General features: G+C 45.5%; 1 protein-coding gene across 2 annotated transcripts in view; it reads right to left on the reverse strand.

Annotated features, from left to right (window-relative positions):
- Kif26b (kinesin family member 26B) overlaps positions 1 to 25,211 on the reverse strand; it is a 424,022-nt gene that overhangs the window by 106,713 nt on the left and 292,098 nt on the right. For both annotated transcript variants that reach the window (XM_087906092.1, XM_085687637.2), the window contains one exon: positions 4,185 to 4,368. In XM_087906092.1, coding sequence (XP_087762218.1) covers positions 4,185 to 4,368 — 184 coding nt within the window. The remainder of the gene's footprint in view (positions 1 to 4,184; positions 4,369 to 25,211) is intronic.

Consider the following 25,211-nt stretch of genomic DNA (forward strand, 5'->3'; position numbering starts at 1 on the left):
TCAGCAAATACACAAAAGAACCAGAGTTCTAGCAAACACCTCATGGTGGTTCTTTCTTTACCATGCAATTAGTTTACGCCCAACAAAAAAAAAAAAAGCTTGAAACTTTGAAAGCTCTGTTGAGAATATAAACAGAGACAACACAGGACCTGGTGACATAAGCTGCTCGTGTGTGGTGTGTGTGTGTGTGGGGGGGTGTTATCAGAGGTCAGAGTGAGCCCTCACTGGGTGAGGGTGGTGGAGAACAGAGTATGGGCTTTAGTCCTTGTTACCCTAGGAATCTCATAGTTCCACATCTCCACCAAATTGCCAGTGTTGGGTAGCATTGCTCAGAAAGGAAGACTCTCAGTGAGGCAGGCCCTGACAGCCAAGTGGCCATTTATGGCAATGAATAGTCACCCTTAATGAGCCCCATACAACTTATCTCTTACCAAACTAGGCTAGGTGGACACGGGAGGACACAGGATCCAGGGTGGATACACACTAATCCTCCTTGTCACAGTGCTTACAATGAGGTGGCCATTACCTTCCTTTCCCCTGCCCTACCTCCATCAGTGGCCCTACTGTGGAACCCAGAAGATAGGAAGTCTTTATAACCACTTGGTAAGTGAGTCCAGCAAGGTAAGGCCCTGCCTCCGCCAACCCGCATCTGTTTCCCACAATTCCCCCTCATGTGTACTTCATCCTGTTTCTTCAGAATCCTGTCAGACCCTGCATGATTTCTTTCCTTGCTTCTGGAATTCACTACAGGAAACTTTCAATATTTGTGGAATGTGTTGGGGGATGGGAACATGCTAGGTTAACCAAAGTCTGTCACTTTTCTGAGATGTTCCTGGCGGTTGTAAGGGAAAAGAAACCCCATCTTCCTCTCATGCCTCATCTCCATTCAGTTAGTCACCTGGGAAAGGAAGAGTCAACTAGACTCCAGGTGGACTGTCACCGATCCAGAATGACAGCGTCCTAGCCTTTAACTACGTCTGCGGAGCCAAAAACCCCAAGAGTTACACCGATAACAGGCTTTTCTCTGGACCCTGGCAACCCCCGATGAAGAGCGCCGACATCACATCGTGACACACTAACAAATGAACCTTAAACACACCTGCTAATTAATTGTGCAAACAGATTTCACAGGGCGCGTTTGCTGACTTACGAGAGAAGAAACCATTTTCAAACAGATTACAAGTATCATTTACATATAAGCCAAATCAATGAAATAGAAATGGAGGCTAAGCTGCTTTGATCTGCTAATCACTTGTATCTGACCATTAAGGATGTCTTTACAGAGCCAGTTAATGGTAGTTAGTTCTTTGGGCATTTCGTCGTGTTTAGTCAGTCATTTGAATTCCCTGGAGCCAGGGTCCCTCATATTGGTTTGAATTAGAGCCATTTCTTTGATTGCCTGGAAGAGGGCACAAGGTGTTGAGCGCTATGAGGATGGGCACTCATTTCTTCCCATCCATGCAGCCCCTGACACACAGTAGGTGCACAGGAAATACTTGTTATGTGCCAGGAGCTGTTCTGAGAGCTGACGATCCTAATAGAGCATCCCAGAGGCCCAACGTAAGGCTTAGAACATGGAGTGGTTTTAGGCAATTCAACCAAATTCATCTACTTCAATCATATAAATAGCATCATTATTTATGCTCTATATTAAACTCAACTATGTTTCTTTGAGCTATTAAGATGTAAATGGGTATCTGGGAAGAGGACCTAGCTGTGGTTTTAACACAGCACATACATTCTTACAACTACCTCTCAGAAGACAGTTCCTCCAACTGTCACGTCCTCCCTGTCGCGGTTCCCCAAGGGTCAGCTCAAGAGGAGGGAGGTCTCAGCGGCCATGTGGCCACTGGTCAGACAGAAACCACACCATTTCTCTTGAGACCCACAGGCTGACGCCCATGCTGTTTCCATGGCAAACTGAGGTCTTTGGTTGATTTCTGCATTGCAAATGGGCGAGATGGATATAACACCTCTATTCTCAAATGTTAAACGTATGATTTGCTGACTACTACCAGGGATGGGTGTGCACTGGACGTCCTTACACACAGATGCTACATCTAGCGAAGTCCAGATTGTCCCCATGCCCTTGAACATCCATACAGTGTTTGGTCACTGCCGGTTACAAGAACTCTCTCCACTGATATGGTCCCTGACCTTCATGCCTGTCACTTGGATCTTGGGATTCTGAAAGTCCTTTAGGGAAGCAGATAAAGGGCACAGGGGGCCTTAGGCAGAGGCAGAGGCCTAGGCCCACCTGAAGAAATGCCCACAGAGACTGTCAGGCCAAAGTGAGAGATGACGGTAGTGTATCTGGCAGGTTCTACTGAGCATGTCCTAGATAGGGCCACACTGGGATGGTCAAGCATCCGACACCGTTCCTAAGAGATGCCATATAAATGTTCGTAGTCAAGAAGAGTGGACTGTTAATTAGAAACAGGAGTGAGAGAGAGGAGGTGACAGCGGGCTTTCACCTTGCCCCCAGGACTAATCTCTGGCATTCAGTCCCAACACGTTAACAAAATAAATGTCCTTGCACACTTAAACATGTATGTGATGGGTCACCTTACACTGTGTGCATCTACCACCATTAAAGAAGCCGTGCAGTCACTTAGACCTACCTCTTAATAGCCATCCCATAGCCACCAGGTCCCCATCACGGCCCTTTCTCAGTGGTTCCCACCCTCATGTGCCCAATCTGGAGGAGACATTCTGGGCCATTCTGCTGTCTCCACTGGCTTCCACATGGTGTATGGATGAAGAAGACCCTGCAGACCGTTGCCTAAGGTCTGTCTTAACCTCTGGACCACAAAGATTTCTCAGCTGACACTTGTCTGTGTGAAACACCATAGAAAATTCCAGAACTGGGTGTTTTCTACTACAGTGACCGTTGCTCTATTTACCTCATTTTAAAATCAGTTCACTTTGGGGAAGAGCATCATGAAGTAAAGTCTTCTTGCGGGGGATGGTGGTATTGGGGGTGCCCACTGGAAAGAGGAGAACCAGGAAGAAGAGAATGAAGGAGACTAGACACAGGATACAAGGTCATTCTGTAGGGACCATGGTCATCTGGAGACCATAAATTGGAGCACAATCAAATTTTGGTCTCAAAAAAAAAATAAGAATTAGTAAAATCATAATCTACAGAGTGTGGTTCTGCTTTCTTCAGACTGACCAGCTACTATCTGAGAGAAAGCCCGAGGCCAGTCAGGTCCCACGTTCTCTGTACATCTGTACTCTGATGAAAATAAGGAATAGAATCACCATATCTCTCCAACTGCATATTTTTATAAGTCCCAGTTTATTTCCTCACTGAAGATTAAGCTGTAAATTACTTCACCCAGACGTTTATCTTGGGAGAGAAAGAGTTAAGAGTTGACATTTAGAAATAAAGTTATCATCTATGTAGCCTGGCAATATCTTGTAACAGACTTCCCTTGCGTCTTTCTAAGTCCTTGTGACGACTCCAGAGTGCATTTCTTGGCTGGAAAGGCAAGGCTGAAACAGTTCCCAGAACTCACACCAGTGGTCTGGTTCAAAGGCAGGGCTCACCACTTCTGAAGAGGAGAAAGACTCGGAAATGACACGTGGAAATTAAGGAGTGGTTTCATCTTCAACTTGTTTCCCCGTGGCTCTGCTTCTGGCTTTTGTCTCTCTGTTTTTGAAATGGCTATGATCCTGTTCAACAATGCAAAGCCATTTTCCCTCCCTACCCAAATCAAATCAGATCCCCAACTTAATGTACGAGTTGGCCAAATTTGTACGGCCAAAGAAAACTTGGCGGTCTCCAGTTGCCGAGACAGTCTATGACGGCAGAAATGGATAGATCTCGCGGATCTGTGTCACATCCCCACATAAAGTTCCACTGAAACATCAGACACAGTAAGAGAGGAACATCAGTGAGCTCTAACTATAGCAATGCTCAGCAGTAAAAGTTATTATGAGCTTCTTTGGTATTTATTTCTAAACTTTTCTATGATTATTTTCAGTCCAGAATTAACCCTGAGTGAATACAATAGCTGAAAGTGTGAACACTGGGACCCCCGAACCAACTTTGTTGTCTATTTTCATTCCTGGTCCCTCCTCATTTTAGCAGACGAGAGCTCACAGCTGTTCTTTTCTTTCCCAACCTGCTCAGAGCGCCATGCATGGAACCGACCTTAGAGGCAACAAGTGGCACCTACCTTGCCCATGCCAGGAGTGTCCTTCACCTTGTTGACGGCCCTCAGGAGACAGGGTGGAGCCGGGGGAGGCGAGGTCTGCAGGACCCCACTGAAGCTGGTAGCAAAGAGGGGAGCCTCCGCAGCAGACGGCGTCGAAGGCCGGTGTTTCTTCTTCTTGGATGACAGGTTTAACTTCTGGGCAGCTCTGCATGGGGACAATAAGGAGGAGATGATGCGACAATCAGAAGCATGGGACTGGCTACTTCTCTCTTTTCTCTTAAAGATTCCCCTTAATTATCCCTTCTGTCTTCATTCTTAGTACCCTGTTGCATAGGGAACTTAATCAATAAGCTATGTAATCACTGAGACAGGAAAAAGGAGCTATACAATCACATGGCTCTAACATCACAAGTTACAAAGGCTGGCTTTTCCTCCACAACACTCAGACATGAATGAAGCCGGTTGTCTTTGGAGGATACGGAGCACCTGTTTCGTTAATCACCCCACCCTGATTTCCCTGGCATAAGCCCACGTGTGAAGAACCACATGGGCTCATTTAAAAACCTTTACACCTTGGAAAGCCAGTCGTATGAAGAACTTGGTAGTAATCAGTCGGGCCATGCTCTGGCTGTGGAAGTAAGATCCAACCCCCAGTGCATTGGAGCAAACTGTAAAGCAAACTGGGATGAGAAACAGTGAACCAGGAGATTCACACTACAGTGAGGCAGAGGGCACAGACTATATCGTCTCCTCAGTGGACAATGGACTCTTGTGCAGGGCAGGCGTTAAGGACAAAATGCTATCTATGGGCAAGTATAAGGAAGGAGGGGGTGAAGGTAACAGAGGGACACAGAAAGGGGACAAGTAGGAGGGTATGGCTGTCAGCATCATCAATAACACTGTCTGGTCACACCACATCTTCCATCATTCAGGTGCAGTGTAACGCGTAAGATATGATAATCCTGCTATAGAAAAGACAGAAGCAAGGCAGACAGTGGTGTGAGACAAAGGCATCGCACACATCCTGTTAGACTATTTCTAAGTTAATTCTGGGTGTAGCGTGCCATGTCTTTCTATATAAATATATAGATATATATGGGACTTTTATGGGGGCAGGAGAAGGAGATAGTCTTACTATATCGCCCTGACTGGCCTTTAACTCGTGTGTGTGTGTGTGTGTCTGTGTGTGTGTCTGTGTGTGTGTCTCTGTGTGTGTGTGTCTCTGTGTGTGTGTCTGTGTGTGTGTCTGTGTGTGTGTGTGTGTCTGTGTGTGTGTGTGTCTGTGTGTGTGTCTGTGTATGTGTCTGTGTGTGTGTGTCTGTGTGTGTGTCTGTGTCTGTGTGTGTGTGTCTGTGTGTGTGTGTGTCTGTGTGTGTGTGTGTCTGTGTGTGTGTGTCTGTGTGTGTGTGTGTCTGTGTGTGTGTGTGTCTGTGTGTGTGTCTGTGTGTGTGTCTGTGTGTGTGTGTGTCTGTGTGTGTGTGTGTCTGTGTGTGTGTGTGTCTGTGTGTGTGTGTCTGTGTGTGTGTGTCTGTGTGTGTGTCTGTGTGTGTGTCTGTGTGTGTGTCTGTGTGTGTAGCAGGACTGGTACCGAGGAACAGCTTAGAAGAGGTTGTGTCTCTGCCGTGTTGCCCATCCCATGCTAGCCACAGGTTAGAGAAACAGGCTTCCTGTAACTAAGGCATGCACAAGGATGATGCGCAGGGGTGTCCCTCTTCCATGCCCCACCTCCACTCTCTACTAGACCCGCCCATCCCGCACACAAGCCCTCTGTTCTTTGTCTCTTTTGGAAAACTAAAGCTCACGCGACACTTCCGCAGCTCACTGTGGCGCTGTCCTCACTCGTCTGAGCCAAAACCCCAGCCAGTGCCGCCTGTCAGCCTCCCATCCAACCCTCTTCCCATTCTCTACAAGCTTTTCTCAGTCAGGCGTCCGTCCCCAGCCCTCTGAAACTGCTCAGACAGTTACCAAGAACTGCCTGATGGTTGCCATGGTCTCAGCCCCCACCTGGACCTGTCAGAGCCAAGGACGCTTGCATCCTTCCTCCTTGCTCCCTAAGCTTCCAGGACACTCCATTCTCTTCCAGTGTCCTTTTCACAGGGGACACAGGGCTTGGTCCCTGCTTCTGTGTGCAGCCATTGGTGTTGGCTTCGGAGATCACATCTTCAGCCTGTGGCTTTCCTAGCCTTCTGCCCAGCTCAACCCCAGAGCTTGCTATTTATTTATCCAAACGCCTCTTCAGCACTTTCACTTGAGTATTGAGTAAGAAACACCACTAACTTGCCATCCCTGAGACTACAGGGCCCATCGCCTTCTGCACAGTTGTAGGCACTCACCCCTCCCTGTCTCAGAATAAAACAGTCCCCTCTCCAGGCACCCAGACCTTTCTCACACAACACACCTAATCCACCTCAAACTTTATCTACTATAACTTAAACTAAGCCCAAGACCTTCTCACCACCTCAGACTCCCATGTTCCCTCTCACTCACCACACACTCCTCCCTTTGATTTGTTAATGTTTATTGATTTGTTGATGTCTATTTGATAGGCAATAAATATTAAGATTAGGCCACCCCTACTAGTCTCCAAACACTCCCAGTATATTCCCACCTCCCATTCCTAGCCCTACCCCCAGGGACAGAAGCATGTGGTTGAAATGTCACTTTATCCACACATTTACCCTTCTCACTATAGGAAACTTAAAGATGGTTCTATCAATATGTTCTTAAACCATGGCACCTCCGCTGTTGAGGTGGGGTCTGTGTTCCTCCTCCTGGATCCTGAGAGGAAATTTGAAGTTGCCTTGGTCTGCAGGATGTAATGAATGAACTATTGTGTGACTTTCAAGGTTGAGTTACCAAAGGCGTTGTGGTTTCTTGTTTTTTTAGAGGCTACATGGAAGCCTGGGTCACATGTGTGAACTCCAGAGGACAGACTCATGAGTAAATTGTCCTTTAGATGATTTCTGTCACATTTTCTGCCAGGGTCTCAGATATCAAGGCGTAGACAGAAACCTCACCCGTCACCTCTCATCTGAATTTCCAAACCCCAGAAACCACAAAAGCTAATAAATGATCATTGTCACTTTGAGCCACTAGGTTAGGGGTGATGCTGAGTAACAGCCACAGGAAGGAATTGCTCACTCTGCTGTGTGGCTCTTTCCTCAGGATTGAAGCCTTCCTCTTGTAGGGAGAGACAGGCTCATAAAGCTCAGGGAACTCATATGACCCGTTCCTGGGGCATCAAGGCAGTACGCAGCTGCTGGGAGAGAAGACTTCATAATGCTAACTGCAAATCATATGCATCCCAGGGATGCAGTGTTCAGAGTCATCACCCATACTTGGGTGGGCTTTGCAGTGATACAGCTCCCCTGTCAGTCACGCTCCTGTAGTGACACCTTGCTAGTGCTCCTGTGAGTAATGTCTCACTGTGCTCCGTGAGTGACCTTCACCGTCCTCCCATGAGTGGTCCTCCACCATGCTCCTGTGAGTGACCCTTCACCGTGCTCCCAATAGTAGCCCTTCACTGTGCTCCCGTAAGTGACCTTTCACTATGCTCTCGCGAATGACCCTTCACTGTGCTCCCGTGAGTGACCTTTCACTATGCAGGGTGTCACTGCAGGAGCATGACTGACCCGGGAGCTGTATTATTTAGTTTCCTGCAAAAAGAGCAGTGGGCATAGTAGAAACAGAAGGGCCATCTCTAAAAGATACTAAGGAGAAATAAATGACAACCCGAAGAAAGAGCTCATCAAGCAAGGGTGTTAACTATGTTCTCTGGCTACCTTTTGAATCCTAGATGAAGACTCCACATAGCACAAAACAAAGCCAGCTCCAGAGGCCCTTCAGACTTTAACCTCAGTTTGAGCAAACAGCTTCTTCTGATAGTGTGCTGGTTAGTATTCCTGACACCTTGACCAGAACTAGATAGAGATCTAGACTCACTTCGGAGACGAGTCTCTAGGATGCCTGTGAGGGATTATCTAGTTTATTGAGGTGGGAAGACCCATCTTAACTATGGATGACATCATACCATAAACCGGGGTCCTGAGCTGAATAAAAGGACAGTGTGCAGATGGCCAGCATTTGTCTGCTTCCTGACTGTAGGAATGTCACCAGCTGCCTCATGCTCGTGGCACCATGACTCCCCCACCGTGACGGACATGTCATACCCTCCATATCCCCCTCCATGATAGGCATGCCATACCCTCCATATCCCCCATCATGATGGAGATGCCATACCCTCCATATCTCCCACCATGATGGACATAACATACCCTGAAAATTCCCCACCGTGATGGACATGCCATACCCTCCAAATCCCCCACCATGATGGACATGCCACACCCTCCAAATCCCCCACCGTGATAGATGTGCCATACCCTCCATAAATTACCTTTGTCAGGGTATTTTGTCACAGCAATGAGAAAAATGACTAACGTAGATACTAAGTAGGTAATAGCAGGCAAACTGCATAAATTCTGACTATTGTGCTCACATAATGCCTGGCACATCATTATCATTTTTTTATTATTATTATCATCATCATCACATTGACTGTTACCAATTCGATTTGTCCCCAGTAAGACTCAGAGAAAACACTATCTACTTTTATAGGCTCTTTTAGGAAACTAAATAAAGAATGTCATAAAGGGCTTAGTGTACCAACGAAGGGTACTTCAGTGAGATACATAACAAGTACTGGAGCTAAGACTGAGTCTCGATGGAGGACCCTGGCATTGAACCACATTACCTTTAAACAGGGATGAGATTTGTGTGACAAAAATCTACCGGAGCAAACACTAGGTAAAACATAAAAGCATATTGGCTTTATAATTAGAAGGGAATTTTTCTAAAAGTGAGAGAGCCCATTCTTGATAAATCAGCCTCCTATTTTGTCACTGCAAGTGTCTAAGTGGTGGGTGGAAACCACTTAAAAGGAATATCTGAGAGGAAAACACGCAGGGAGAAGGCAAGCGATTTCCTGTGTCTTGCAGCACAGAGACTGAATGTAAAGACTCTTAGAATTGCCAGTCCACTTAGGAAAGTCCCACTGGCTTCCACTAAGAAAAACTGGATTTGATTAAAAAGAATTGTTTTGAGACAAATTTTACGTTCTTTCATTTGTAAAATGTGTGTATAATTCATATTAGGAAAATTTCAAAAATTTGAAATGAATAGGATATCCCTTATAGCCACGGATTCCTCAATGGCACTTTAATTCTTACATCATTATAATCAGCTCTCTGATCTGTCTTATATATTCCAATTCTGAGGAGACCAGCTGCTTCAGCTCTTTTTATATAGCGCTTCAATGACACAGAGAGGAGAAGGTTAAAGTTTAGAAATCACTCATGTATAATGGCATTATGCAGCGACATAAAAGGAGAGGCGGTCACAGAAGAATTGAAACGGTTGACATTCTGGAGAGAAGAGCACGTCGCAAAATTCATGCTCTGCAAGTTCTTTTCCCCATATCAGGGAAACAGGTGAGTTGTTTTTTTTTTTTAAACAAATTTTCAAATAGCAAATAAACCTAAAAGGCCATATTTACCTGTCTTGTTCCAACGAAGGACAGCATGACATATTTCCTGAAGGTATCCACCCCAGCGCACCTCTTTAACTACCCATTAACTTCATGAACTTCCCAGTGCTTATTTCGAGGAAAAAGATCATCTCCCTAGCAGGATGAAATGAATATTTACTGAACCTGTATCTAGAAAGTGGCACCATGCTAGGCACTGTCGCTGTGAGGAAAGATGGAGGATGTTCACGCTGGCTGTGGTTCTTCCCTCTGGGCTCTCCATCCCTCCTCAACACCTCTGCTCTCTTTCCACATCAATGTGGGTTTAGGAATCAGCTTAGAACTGATGTGACCTTCACGCGATAGTCTCCTATTCTCAGTGACCAGGTCCACTGAGTTAAAAGTTGAAAAATGTTATCAATACTCATAGGGTGGGTTTACCTGGTTTAAACAGGGAAGTCATTTTAGCTGTCAATCAAAGTGGAAACTTAAGGATGACTTTTTTTCTTGTTTATTACGTTTGTACAATAGGCTATTTATTAGATGGCAATGTTGGATTTTCAGAAGTGTAGAACAATTAAAATGCAAATCCTCAGTGTATCTCAAGATAGTTAAATTGGAGCCTACCATACTTGATGTCCAATGATTACTATAATATAGACTGTCATATTTGAAGAATTACTAGCTTCAAAAAGAGTAAAACTTTCTTTAAACGTTGGCCAGAAAAAAAATCAGGCAATGCAGTCATTTTTTTTAATTTAGAAACTTTTCTTTGTTATTTATTAATTTTTATTTTTCAGTGTAGCATACAGATACTAGATACTATTATGGCATTTTTCAGACAAAGTGTGTTTTAGAAGGTTCTCCCCCACATCTCCCCCCCACAACCTCCCATAACACTCTCCTTTCACACAGTAATTGTTTTTAAGGACCTTTATTCATTTTGTGATTCTGCCCAGAAGATGTAAGCACACGCTGAGAATATCTCATCTTATCTGCGGGGCGTTCAAGGGTGGAGCGCTCAGAAAGGTGAAGAAGCGTTTATACAAATTAAGAGGTCACTCAAGGTCTACTCAACCCAATTCAGACAATGCATGGGTGGGGGATCAGCTGAAAAATGACAGAGCCTCACACAGCCACACCTGCTACCCAGACGGGGTCCTGACCTAGGAGTGAGACTGTGGCCGTCAAATCTCCTCCATCAGTGTGTGAAGGGCAACCCAAGTTACAATTTACTGTGAAAATGGCTGACGCCATTAGGGCTCGTGTGCCGTTATAGGATATGTCAATGCTCGGAGGATTAAGACTCTCTGATAATGAGCAATGACATGACAGATCACCGGCGTTCCCAGGAAATCCACGGAGTCGATGACACAGGGAGAGAAGATAATAAAACAGATGACAAACAGCGAGAAGAGGTGGCAAGAGCTCGTGGTTCGAGGCGGACCCTCTGGAAACGGTATTGAAAATTATGAGTTACGCCATCCAGGTGTAGCAAACACCAGCGATGCCTCATCTTGAAATAACACCCATTTCAGAGCGTTCTGGCTTCACCGTGAAATACAACATTGTCATTTTGGAATTCCCACCGCCAGGAACAAAAGCACCCACCCCATCCCATACTCCATCGACTTTCTGTTTCCTAACTGGTTGTTAGGAAAGGCTTTTCTATGTCACCCAGAGACTGCAATATATATATATATATATATATATATATATATATATATATATATATATATATATATATGAGTCTTGGAGTTGTTCTGATTTTTTATGCAAGTGATCCGTTTCATTAGGAATGATAATTTACGACATGACTTCAGATAAAACATTTATTGCTAGGAGGCAAAACATGGCTGACCATTTCTGCCCAACAATATTACCCTAAAATATTACAGGGAATGTGTTACAACTTGAAAATGGCTTGAGTTTTGCGAGTGAATACTCATTAGCAGCCATGGTGAGAATGGCTGCACATTTGTTCGAATCGACCACACCCACCTCGGCAGCCTTATACAGCCTTATTTAAGGGATATTTTAAAGAAATGCATCTTAAAAAGACGATCAGGGTTCATCCTGACCCAGAGGCTCCTTTGCAGTGTGGTCTTCTGCTTTTGTGTCGTCTCCCTCACTGCACTGTGAGGGAGACCACATGCACTGAAGACAGACACCACATGTTTACCTTCTTCTGCGGCCCCAGACCTGTCTGAAAGCTTTGCATCCTGCTATAGGGATAGCATAGAACCACACTGGAGTTCTTTAGATCTCTCTCTCTCTCTCTCTCTCGCTCTCTCTGAGTGTGTGTGTGTATGTGTGTGTGTATGTGTGTGTGTGTGTGTGTGTGTGCGCGCGCACGTGCCTACAGAGTGGATAAGAGGGTGTTGGAAACCCTGGAGCTGGAGTTACAGGTGCCCGTGATGCATCCGACACTGGTGCTGGGAACCGAGTTCTCAGGATGAGCAGTGAGCATTCTTAATCACTGAGCCACCTCTTCAGCCCCCACACTGTTCTTAATCAATCCAACATTTGGAGTTACAGCAGCACACAAAAGTCTCAAGGTTAAGTAGCCTGGAGTTCTAAGTAGTGCTGAAAGCAGAAGTTTTATGGTTTCCCACAGCATTGTCCTTACATCACTACCTCCATCTGACCCAATGCCATGAGTCAATCAGAGGAGGGATTTGTATTGAAAATTATGAGTTATAAAAAAAAGAAGAAGAAGAAATGTTAGCAGTGACCTGATTTGACTGCCGGTCCCAGAAGTAGTGGTTGTCACGCCTGGGACTAACACTTAAGTCGCTACTGTCAGAATATTATATCATGGCAACAGCAATGAAACTAATACAGAGCCTTTCTGCTCAGAAGCCCACCCTGACGCCTGCGCATCTTTCTGTTCTGTCTACCTAGACCCAAACATGCTTAGTACCAAGAAAACTGGACGTTCTCCTACCCCTTCCTGTGGCACACCCGTGCAAGCCTGGCTCGACACACAAGTGAAACCATGCACACCAGACCTAAGTAACTGGAAATGCAGGTTACAGCTCCCACCCAATGCCAGATAGAGATGGTTCTAGTTAATAAATGTTACTGCTAACTTCTCTGGAAAGGAGTAATAGCAGATTGGCTGGCCATATTAAATGGAATTGATGAAACCATGAGCTTCATCGTAAGTGCATATATTTGAATGTTTGATCATTAGGGAGTGGCACTCCTTGGAAGGGGTTAGGAGGTGTGACTTTGTTGAAGTAGGACGGCCTTGTTGGAGGAAGTATGTCACTAGTGGTGGAGGGTCTTAGGGTTTCAAAAGCTCAAGCCAGGCTCAGTGTCTCTCTCTTGCTGCTGCCTGCAGGTCCAGATAGAAAACTCTAAACTACTGCGTCTACCTGTAAGTCACCATGCTCCCCACCATGAGGATAACAAATTAAACCTCTGAAACTATAAGCAAGCCTCAATTAGATGCTTCCTTTAATAAGAGCTGTCATGGTGTCTCTTCCCAGCAATAGAACACTGACTAAGACCCCGTATCTTTATGAGATTGTTATTTAGATTGTTTATAAATTATAGGCAGAGAAAGACAGACATAAGAGAATTTACAGCTGCTCCTTGGAGAATGGAGTGCCTGACTTTTCTGCTGAGAAGTTGTTCATAAAAGATGTATGTGTGTCTTATCAGCATAAGGACTGCCCAACCAAAATTAAAATTCCTTCAAGGAATAAGCATATTCCAGATGATCTGACTTCAAGGTTCTGATGAGTTTAATGCTCTTTTCATTACATTGGGCTAAATCACTCATCCGTAAGCTAATGCAAAGTTAAAAGGAAGATGTTCCATGATCTACCAGAAACGGGCCACCCACCTACAAACCAAGGGCAGTCATTCCCTTGGAAAGTGGTCATGTTGCTCATTCCTAAAGCCTTCATGGTTGAAGCCATAGCGTGTCATGCCCATTCCTCTGTATGTTGATTCTGTGGCATTAAAGCTGGCATGGAGCTGCGCACTTTGGATATAATGTGTTGCCTGACGCTGCAAACCACCGCCAAGGCGTGAGAACTAGAAATGGGCAGCATTAGCAGAGAAAACAAGGCCTAATCTAGAACTCTTTGCTCAATACCTGCAGAGTATTTTTTCAGAGCAAAACTAATTAATTGTCAATGCAGGGTGACATGCTATCTGGTTTGAGGGTTTCTTGGTTAATTAAATTTGAATATAAGTTTCATTTGCTAAAGGAGGCCAATTTTCTTCCCTGCAGTATTTTTATTTTCAAAATTATTTACTATAAGTTGAAATCTGAAGAAATAATTACCGAAGGTATTTCAAATGCAAACAGTCGGAATGGGGTCTCCACATGGTAACTGTATGAACAGAACAAGAAGTGGGTCAGACTCAGCCCGGTCTCTGCAGCAAGGCTGGACTGCCCTAGATTCCTGGCAGTTGTCAAAGATTCTTGGTGCTTCAGCAGCCCCACTGGAGTCTAAGAGGTTGAAATATATATTGACCTTGTTATGGTTGGGCTATAAAATACCCCCCCCAACTCATGTGAGGGCTTGGACCTCAGCTGGTGGTGATATCTTAGAGACGCTAGGAGGTGGGACATAGCTGGAGGAAGTAGGTGTGCGGTGGTTAGTCCTTGGGGGTACCTGTTACTGGTCCCCCTTCACACACACACACACACACACACACACACACACACACACACAGACACACACACACACACACATCTCCACAAAGTTCTGCCTCACTCTAGTCCCAGAAACAGAGGGCCTAGGTGACCATAGACTCCACCCTCTGAAACTAGGAGCCGCAATGAATCGTTCTTCCTTTAAAGTATTTTTTTTGTGCATTCTGTTCACAGCAGCTAGAGAACTACCACACTGCCTCCCTCAGCCTAGCCACTCTAAGCAGGTAGGGATGGAGTTCACACTGATGGCTAAAACCTACGGCGGGTGCATTGTGCACAGCCGTGCATGCGTCAGATATGTGTCGTGCTCTGCGACAAAGGCAAGGAAGCAGCTGTGTCTGGTTTTACCAAAGGGCTAACACAGTCCCCCTGGAGCAGGAGGCACAGGTTAGATTACTGTAGAAATCAGTAAAATCAGGCTGTAAGGAGAAGAGTCCCCAGTGGTTACGGCCCAACCAGACAGGCGGTGGAGAAATGTTTTCTGCACGTTTGTGTCAGTGCGGCTACAAAGACCTATAATTTGCTTTCTGTCACACACACTTGCTTATTTGATCATTTCAGTGGGGGCTGGCAGTTAGGTGATGAAGTAGCCTGAGGAAGTGAGCTCTGGGTAGCGTCTCCATCAATGGGAAGCAGAGGGAGCACTCACCACAGGCCCTTCCCACTGTTCCCGTCAATTTCTCTACCGCTGCATCTCGTGTTGTTGGGGTCACGCTCAGGTTGTTGGGGTCATGCTCTGGCACAAGTCTGCGCAGTGCACTTAGGAGGTGGGCAGTGAGGGAGGGGGCAGGCGGCAGGCCAAGAAACAAAGAATTTAAAAACAAGACGAAGCAGTGGAGTCCGCTCATGTATCATTTCATGGATAAACTAACTTTTAATGTCCTTTCATGTTACTTCTTTGTCGTATAAACTACTTACTTCGTGAGTATTTTTGAGAAGAATTCTCCAATGATTAAATGAGCCTATAAAGAAAGGAAACCACTCGGAAACAAATAGTGAGAAATAGTGGGATCGATCAAAATAAAAGGAAGATTTGTTGAAAGTTCCCTAATGAACTCCACAAAGTGACCTGGATTACATTGATCTGCATACTTGGCTGGTCTTTATTGTAATAGACATACTATGTGTGGATGGGTGAAGTGTACGAAATGCAGAGTCAACTACTCTTCTGGGGACATTCTTAGATATTAGATTCCCAAGTTGAATAGTTCCTTTGTACTCTCCAGAATTGGAGCACAATTATACTATTTTATTTTTATTCTTATCTGTGTAGCATGCACATGTTCGCGTGTGTGGAGATGCATGCACATGCCTGTGAAGGTCAACATTGGGCATGTTCCCTAGACTCCTCCCCATCTCTGTCTCTTCAAACAGGGTTGTCTGACTAGACTGGCCAGTGAGAGACCTTCAGGGTTCCATCTGTCTCCGTCCACTCCACAAACGCTGGGGTCACACTCCTGCCTGGCTTTTTATGTAGAGCCTTGGTGGGGGGAGGTCAAACTCAGTTCCTCGTGCTTGCATGTGAGAACTTTACCGACTGAACCATCCCCCAGCCCTAATTATGCTATTTTAAGTATCCATATAGATTTTAAAGTAGCATTTTAACTTTATCACCATGTTAATTATTCCTATAATTTTCTGACTCCGAGTGCTTAGCTAAGAATAAATCACCAGGCCTGATATCATTGGGAGAAATTAAATTGATGTCCTGACGGCAGATCTAGGAACAGATTGTCAAAAACAGAACATGTAGGACAAGCCTGTTCTGACGTAAAGAGGGCAGATGTGGACACAAGCGTGCGATCTCTGGACAGGTTCTAGCACTAGAAACACCCAGCAAACATTTGCCATGTTACTCTTCTTACAATAAACAGTTAATATGAAAGCTGTACCCCGAATGTGTTTCAGGAGATTCCTCCACAGAAGCTTCTAGATACGTAGGTTGTAATAAGAGCATCGGGAAAGAGGCCCTGGCTTTAATCTGTGTCCTAGTCAGGGCTTCTAGTGCTGTGGTGAAGACCATGACCAAAGCAGGTTAGGGAGGAAAGGGTTTGCTTGGCTTACACTTCTGTGTCAGAGTCCCTTACTCCAGGAAGGCAAGCAGGGCAGGAACCTGGAGGCAGGAGCCGATGTAGACGTCAAGGAGGGGAGCTGCTTATTGGCTTGCTCCCTGTGGCCTGCTCAGTCTGCTTTCTCATAGAACCCAGGACCACTGGCCTAGGAATGACCCCACCCACCATGGGCTGAGCCCTCCCCCCATCAATCACTAATTAGGAAAATGCTCTACAGCGGTGGTTCTCAACCTTCCTAACACTGTGACCCTTTAATCCAGTTCCTCATGTTGTGGTGATTCCCAACCATAAAGTTATTTCCATTGCTACTTCAAAACCATAATTTTGCTACTGTCATGGATTGTAATATAAATATTTTCGGAGGCAGAGGGTTGCTAAAGGGTCGTGACCCACAGGTTGAGAACCACTGCTTAACAGGCTCGCCTACCATCCAATCTCATGAAGGTTTTTGTACTTAATTGGGCTATTCCCTTCTCTCAGATGACTCTCACCTGTATCAAACTGATATAAAATTAGCCAATGCAATCTCTTTTTCTCTGAGTACACGCTTAGTTCACCAGCACTCAAATGGACTAGGACATTACTGCATGCCAATCTGGGTTCCTGGTCATCTTGAATTTGAGTTTTGGTTACCCTGACGGCTGGGCTGGTCAGAAAAGAAGACTTTATTGTTTGAACTGGTAAACTGTGGTCATCTACAGCTTAAGTCAGATGTCAGGAAGATTTCTACTTACTCCACTCTTACACTCTGAAAACCAGATCATGAAATCAACGCTGTGTCCCACACCTTGGACACTGGAGGAGATCACTTATTTGATCGAGTTTCTTCTCTGACAGTGCAATCCTCAGACAAGGACTACCAGGGAAAGAAAACTGATTCTCTACTTTAACCTAATGTAAGCCGAGTCTTGGGGGCACTTGAGATCAGTGCATACAGAAACCAAAGCCTGTGTTACGTAAACAGACAGAGCTGCCCCACGCTGAAGTTGAGTGTGGCCAGTATCACTTCCCATATTGCACTGGGGCTAAGTTGTCCATACTGGCCATGAAGGTGGTAAACCCTGACTACCATGCCTCTCATAGTCACCATAAGAAAGGGGACACAGAGGGAGGCTCATACCACTTCCTCCAGTTGGCTAGAGCTCTACAAGGTCACAAGCCAGCTCTCATTTCCATAGTTATGTTCCCCAACTTGCCTGCCCACAACGCATACTACACATGTGTGAACGAAGGGACGGATGTATACATGGATGAGGGCATGGATGAATGCATGAACTGCTGGGAGGATAAACAGAGTTGGCTCAAGACCTTGACATTACAGAAGACATGACTCTAGCTGCAATTCTTCTTGACAGGGTCAGCCTTAGAGTTCCCCCATGCTCCTCATCCATGACAGAGTTTGGAAACACTGGTCCAGGTGGAACGATTTTTATCTAAGGATTGGTCCAGTGCAGAGGCCCCTGCTGGGCTGCTTTGGGATGCTCTTGTACATGATTCAAAACAAGCCTGTCAGTATACATTAATAGGATCTTCGCTGTATGTAGAGAAAATGATTGTATTGGGCAGGGAGATACGGTTCTGTTTCCTTGTTTTTAAGGTGGTCCTTTAAAACTGAGACTTCTCGGATTATCCGGGATCTTTGTTTTTCCATCTCCCTATCCCACACGCCCACTGATGCCATGGTGCTCCAAAGGAAGAGGCAGGTAGCCAGTGTTGATGTTCTGTGTAGTCTGGTTCAGTGGAGCTTCTACCAGGGTAAGGACTTCGGCTGTAGTACCTACCGGTGTGGACCTACTCCAGTTACTCTGCAAAATGGACACAGCCTCAAAGCGACCTTCAAAACTCATTTCTCTCCCCATAGAAGAGTCCATCCCTCAGACCTCATCAGAGGAGTTTATGTGTGAGCAGATGATGGTTACCAGGGAAACTCACAACTCCTCAAAGCACAGAGAATGAGTGTTAGCTGAGTTGCTCAGCCCCAAAACCGGATGTCTACATCATGCTTCCTCCCCAAAGCTCGGGAGTCAAAGATGAGGGGGTGGGGAGATTGTCAGAGCCAGTGAGGAGGAGGGTGGAACTGAGGATGTTTCTGGACATCACAGGACAGCTGAGCCGGTGAATCCACAGCAGCTGTGGCACAAGTTCAAGCCTTTTAGAGCAGAGAGGGAAGGGATTCATGAGCCAGCACCCATAGCTGAGGAGAAGGGGAGTCTACTCTTTAAGGGTGTTGTTCCTGGTAGGTAACCACAGGGGAGTGTGTATATGAAAGTGTACGTGGACAACACCAGTTGGAGTTAATGGGTTATCATAAACCAAAAAACCCCACAAAACTGGGGTGGTGAGAGTAACTGGGAAGATTCAGGGGTAAATATGATGAAAATACATTGTATGAAATTCTCAAAGGATTAATGAAAAAGTTTTTTAAGATGGTACCTGGTACCTAGTAGATATTAAACAAACATTAAAGAATAAGTAAATGAGTGGGTTTTTCATTTGTTTTTAACATCTACTAGCTTCTAGCTGATGGTGATACATAAGCCGTTTCGTAATACATTCTTTTCCAGGCTATCACATTCAGAGAATGAATGTAACAATTGTGTTCATTATAATTAATTTTCTGCATCATTATTAATCTGTGTCCAACATGTATTTTTCCAGGCCTTTGGGAGTGAGATTTTCTTTCTAAGTTGTCTGTTGACACAAATACACCGCTAGGCTCCCTGAGAATCAGAGCCTGTGGATTTGTGCTTTGTAAAGTTAATTCTAAAAGTCAATTTGATTAGATGATTGGGTTTTTTTTTTTCCATTTCTGACCTTTAGAAAGGAAATCACTTGCTGCCAGGCAAGCTGGAGAGGGCTGTTTCTCTTTTCTCTGGGGGACCTCCAAGTCCATGTTTCCTTGGCTTCTTCCTGGGATAGTTCTCAGAGCAAAGTATTGCCCTGAGAAATCCCTCATATTTGCATGGAAAAACAGACTTTTCCCTCAAAATTATATTTTCTTTCTGTACATATTGTTGAGACAGAGTTTTACTAAGTTAAGCTTCACCTGGTACACCCTGTCCTCTAACTCGTCTCCTGAGTTATGGGATTACAGACATGCATCACTATACTAAGATTACAGACATGTACCGCTATACTGAGATTACAGGCATGCGTTATTATGCTGGGATTACAGGCATGAATAACTATACTGAGATTACAGGCATGAACCATTATGCTGGGATTAAAGGATGTATTTATTATGATGGAATTATAGACATGCATCACTATGCTGGGGTTGCAGCACTGCATTTCTATGTTGTGATTACAGGCAAGCACCATCCTGCTGGGATTATAGATGTACACCACTGTGCTAGAATTATAGGCATTCGTTACTATACAGGGGTTACGGGAATGCATCGCCATTCCCGTTTCTCAAAATTCTATTTGTAAAGAAATTAAACCCACAATATCCTTGCATTTGAAGGTGTTCTTATGGGTCTATCAAGTGATGACAACAATTCAACAATTTAATTCCAATCCTATTCGGCATTTGCTGAGGTGAAGATGAGGAGTAAGCCAAATACCAGTTTTTACCATTTTTCCCACTGAATGCAACTTCTAAAACAAGTATGAATGGTCTAAGTTGATACAATAAATTTCCTAGCATAAGTCAACATTGCCAATGTTACTTGGAAACAACTGTCTGTGGTTTGAAGGCTAAAAAGCATTCTCTTATCTCATCGTTAGGTCTAAGCTCCCCGGTCTTATTCCTTACAGGCACTGTCTATACATACATCCTTTTTGAGCTCCTGGAAAGTAAAGCAAGAACTTTATTCAAGTATTTTCCTGTGGATAACAAGGCCTTAATGACCACTGTTGAATGAGAATGCAGGAGGCCTAGAGGGAGGTCAGTCAATAAAATGCTTGCCATACAAGCATGACTACTTGAGTTCAAATCCCAGAAGAACCCATAAAAAAACTGAGTGTGGTTGCATACCTTTGTCACCTCAGCAAAGATGAGATGGAACACGGAGACAGGCTTGCTGGCCAGTTGTTCTAGCTTATTTGGAAAAGTCGAGGCCAGAGAAACCCTTAAATCCTTTCTTAAACAAAAGATGGGAGGCGCCTGAGGTTGTCCTATGATACTCTGATTTCCACAGACATATGCACACACCTGTACCTACACACACACACGAGGAGAGAGGGAGGGAGGATTGGAGGGAGGGAGGGAGGGAGGGAGGGAGAGAATGTATGAAGGGATTCAAGAATGTACTATATAGTTCCTTCCCCCAGAATTCTGCTCTTCAGAATTGAAAAATCAGCCAAACGCATGCACTCTAAGAAGTCTCCCAGGGTTAAAAGGCCACTCCTCTGCCGTCACCAGGATGCTCAGCTCACTGTAAAAGTATCCAAGTCATTATCCCACACTTCAGGAGCTTCAGAAGGCTCGTCGGGATCTTCCCCCCTATTATGGGTTTCTCAAGTGCAGATTAATAACCAGCTAACAGAATGGAGGCAGAGAGCGCTTACAACAACAGAGAAAAGACAGGATGACCGCAGACTGCTGTGAAATCCCTGACTCTTCCTACGGTCTCCTGGATACAACTCCAGGCTTTTCCAAGTAAGAAGAGGTGGGCTGAACTTATTTTTCTGGTCTCTCTCCTATGCGCCTTTCTTCCCCACACTTTGTTTTCCAAGAAAGGACTTTTAGAAATGGCTATACTATCTTCAGCTATATCAGTATATTCAGATACATTAGTATAATCAATCTTCTTATAATTGAATATGTCCTCTGTCAGTCACAAAGCTGAGGTCATAACCACAGGACCAAGTTAGTTCTTATGCTGCCCCCTTTACGGATCCATGATTTATTGTTTCCAATTAGTTGTAAGGATGGGATGCAATTCTGAGTTCTATTTTTCGTATGTGATAATCTGGATCCTCTATGTTTCCCAAAGGTCATGTGTGAGAGACTTGGGAAAGGTGATGTGACCTTTAGATGAAGGAAGTGGGATAGTTGGGGTGTGCTTTGAAGGAGAGATTGGGATCCCGGCCCCTTTCTCTCCCTCCTTATTCTGCAGCCACCATGAAGATGGTATCCTTTTTCTGTGTTGTACTTCCTGGGTTGATGCTGTGCCTTGTCACAGGTCTACAGACTGAGACTCTGAAACCAAAAGTCAAAATAAGCCTCTCTTTTTAAAGTATATTTTACAAGAGATTTCTTTTCACAGTGGCGGACAGCTGCCATGATGCAATTGCTATTTTTCATTATTATGATATTCTGTTTAATTTATTTTGGTTTTCCAAGACAGGGATTCTCAGTGTGACTTTGGAGCCTGTCCTGGAACTCGCTCTGTAGACCAGTCTGACCTTGAACTCACAGAGATCCACCTGCCTCTGCCTCCTGAATGCTGGGATTAAAGCCATGCGCTACCATTATCATCCTAAAACTCTTTATCAAATACCTTATTTAATTTTAGACTCTAAGCATTTTATAAAGGTTTACATGTTAGCTTCTATGATATGTCTCATTAGAAAAAGGGTGATCATGAGATATGCATATACTTGCACAACGCCGTCCTCTCTTAGGCTAGTGTGGGTAGACAGAAACTCAAGGGAATTCCACTCTAAATTCCCAGCCACACCCTCTGCCTCATCCTTCCCTACCCACAGAGAATGCATTCTCTCCTTCTCTAGGACCAGAGAGTGTTCTGCTTAAGATATACCTTAATGGGAAGAGGCACTTTGTGGCTTAGAGTTGTGGCAGAATCAGCAGCTGTCTGGGTCGTTCTTTTCCTAGATTCATTTTCTGACCCCAGGACAAAATGCCTACACTGTGTTAGGTGCTCAGTTAGTGCCCTGACACGCCACATCTGCCTCCCAGCCTGCATCTGATCCATAGGGCTAGATTTTAATATTAAGTGATTGACTGGGTTTGTATTAGATTCTGAGAGCTTTAATCATGGTGCGACCAAAACGGGAATATCTATAGGTTGAGTTGCCGCTGCCAAACGCTAGACGCTGGCCACATCTCTCCCCTGCCTCTCTGTCCAGACTCATCCCCAACCCTTCTCCAAATGCCACACAGTTAAGTTTTTGCACATACTAATTCAATACTGAGAGAAAGAACCCCATAGGGTAGGCTGACACAGAGAGAGCAGCCTGGGCCATCAGCCTGGCCCTCCCCAGCCCTCATTCTCAGCTCCCTTTCTCAGTATCCAGGAACTATCTGGCACAGAACATCTGTGTTCAGCTGAAGAGAATGTGCAAATGACAGTTTGGGCCATCGAGTTTATTACCTAAGCGGAGACCTTACATATTTATGAACCGACGTCTTGGATTTGTGGCTTTGTGGGATTCCTCCACGTCCCTTTCGTGCACCAGAAAGCAGAGAAAGGCCTTGCAGGCTTGCGGCTCCACTCCACACCTTCGCGCCGGCACCCAGATATGGCAGGTGGCTCATTTGTGGAGATATCCAGGGTCAAAAGAGACTGAAACATGAGCCTCTCCAGCCTGCTGGTCTCAAATTGATCCGCAGAGCACTGGGCCTACTGGTAAAAGCAGCTGCCGCGGGCCTGCCTGTAGACAGATATGAACATCTGCACGCCTGTGAGCACAAGCATGTACACAGTGCAGGGCTCCACGGCATCCCTGGACCAAATCATGGCTCTCTATCAGGACTGGCCACAGGAACCATCCATTCCTGTCAAATATGGTTTGGAATTCGCTTTGTCTTGAAAGAAAATTTCCTGCCGGAAAACACATTCTTACAGCAAGAAAGGAGGCCACCTCCTCACCAACTTGAGCTCGTATGGTGTTGCAGAAAGTCATAAGCCGTTCTACAGAAAAATGGTGACTTCCAAGGCTGGGCTCAAAGAGAGTGGACAGTCAGGTGTCACCCTCTATAGTGTGGACAGTCTCACACAGAAAGAAACACCAGCAGAAGTGAGAAAGATTCCAAACTTCAGCGAAGACTCACCAAGACTGGAATCCAGACCCCAAAATCTTTGCTCCTCTACTGGCTATACTCCTCCGTGGTGAGGATTCTGTGAAGTAGGCAAGGGACAGCTTTTGACACCCTGAGCCCCCTCCCTTTATTTTTGTTCTAATTTAATTTTATGTGTATGTGTGATGTTTTACCTGCATTTATGCCTGTGTACCACGTGCCTGCCTGGTACTTGCAGAAGTCAGAAAAGGGCATGGGATTCCTTGGAACTGAAGCCACAGATATTTGTGAGCCTCTGTGTAGGGGCTGGGGATCGAATTCTGATCCTATGGAAAAGTAGCCAGTGCTCTTAACTGTTGAGCCATCTCTTTACCTGCCTCCCGCCCCACTTTTTCTAGAAACCAATTTCAATTCTCCCTCCTCTCAGGGCAGAATCTAGAATTGTTCTCCTATACTTGGGTAAGACTAAGTGACAGAAGGCTCCTCCCAAGGGGTACTGGCTTTCAAGTTTCAGCTGTCACTTTGAGATGAAAGTTGTATTGCTTCCAGGGACACAAACATTAAACTACTGGCCCACAGCGTCTATCCTCCGTCCATGACAGAGAACTGGATACACTGTGAGGACAGTAAAGAGCGCAGTTTGGTCCAATAACATGGATTAATATTAGTATTGAGTATATGAAGCAAAATATTAGTGCTAAACAGACATCATCATCACGCTACTTCATGCTGGAAGGCAGCGACTGATCCTTTTGTTCATCTGAGGCTTTTGGATACATCGCCACATTTCCTGGTCACTGAAGACCTACCACTTAGGCAAAGCAAGGCCTCTTCAGCCACCTCTCCTTTCCGCCACACAGCCAGGCAGCAAAGAGGGCCCTGGTCTAGATGCGGAATGCGAAGTTCAAGGATAAGTGCCATTCCCAGAGATTACAGTCTACTGAAAGGGGTGGACGATGATGACCCCTACATAGCCATGTGTGGGCTGGAGAGACGCACGCGCCAAGCACTGCAGATGGACTATCCTGAACTGGCCCTATAGGGTTAAAGGAGGCTCACAGGAGAAACGCAGAAAGGAATCAGCCAGGGGAAAGAGAAAACCCTGTGCAGAGGGACAGCAGTAAGGGTCGGTGAGGCAGTAACAGAGGAACACCTTAGGAAGAAGCATCTCAGAATGTCGGCAGCTGGCACTCTCAGGGATTTCTGTTGTTGCTTGTTTAATCACCACACCAGTGATTACTAACAGAACTCAGAGTAAACGCCCAGGCTCGACCACTGCCCCAGCTGAGACTAAACACCCAGCCTCGACCACCACCCCAGTTGAGACTAAACGCCCAGGCTTGACCACAACCCCAGGTGAGACTAAATGCCCAGGCTTGACCACTGCCTCAGCTGAGAGTAAATGCCCAGGCTTGACCACTGCCTCAGCTGAGAGTAAATGCCCAGGCTTGACCACCGCCCCAGCTGAGGCTAAATGCCCAGGCTTGACCACTGCCTCAGCTGAGAGTAAATGCCCAGGCTTGACCACAACCCCAGCTGAGACTAAATGCCCAGGCTTGACCACCGCCCCAGCTGAGGCTAAATGTCCAGGCTTGACCACCGCCCCAGCTGAGAGTAAATGCCCAGGCTTGACCACTGCCTCAGCTGAGACTAAATGCCCAGGCTTGACCACCGCCTCAGCTGAGAGTAAATGCCCAGGCTTGACCACCGCCCCAGCTGAGAGTAAATGCCCAGGCTTGACCACTGCCTCAGCTGAGACTAAATGCCCAGGCTTGACCACCGCCCCAGCTGAGAGTAAATGCCCAGGCTTGACCACCGCCCCAGCTGAGAGTAAATGCCCAGGCTTGACCAC

The sequence above is a fragment of the Myodes glareolus genome, chromosome 5 (genome assembly GCF_982192425.1).
Source record: "Myodes glareolus chromosome 5, mMyoGla1.1, whole genome shotgun sequence".
Taxonomy (NCBI): Eukaryota; Metazoa; Chordata; class Mammalia; order Rodentia; family Cricetidae; genus Myodes; species Myodes glareolus.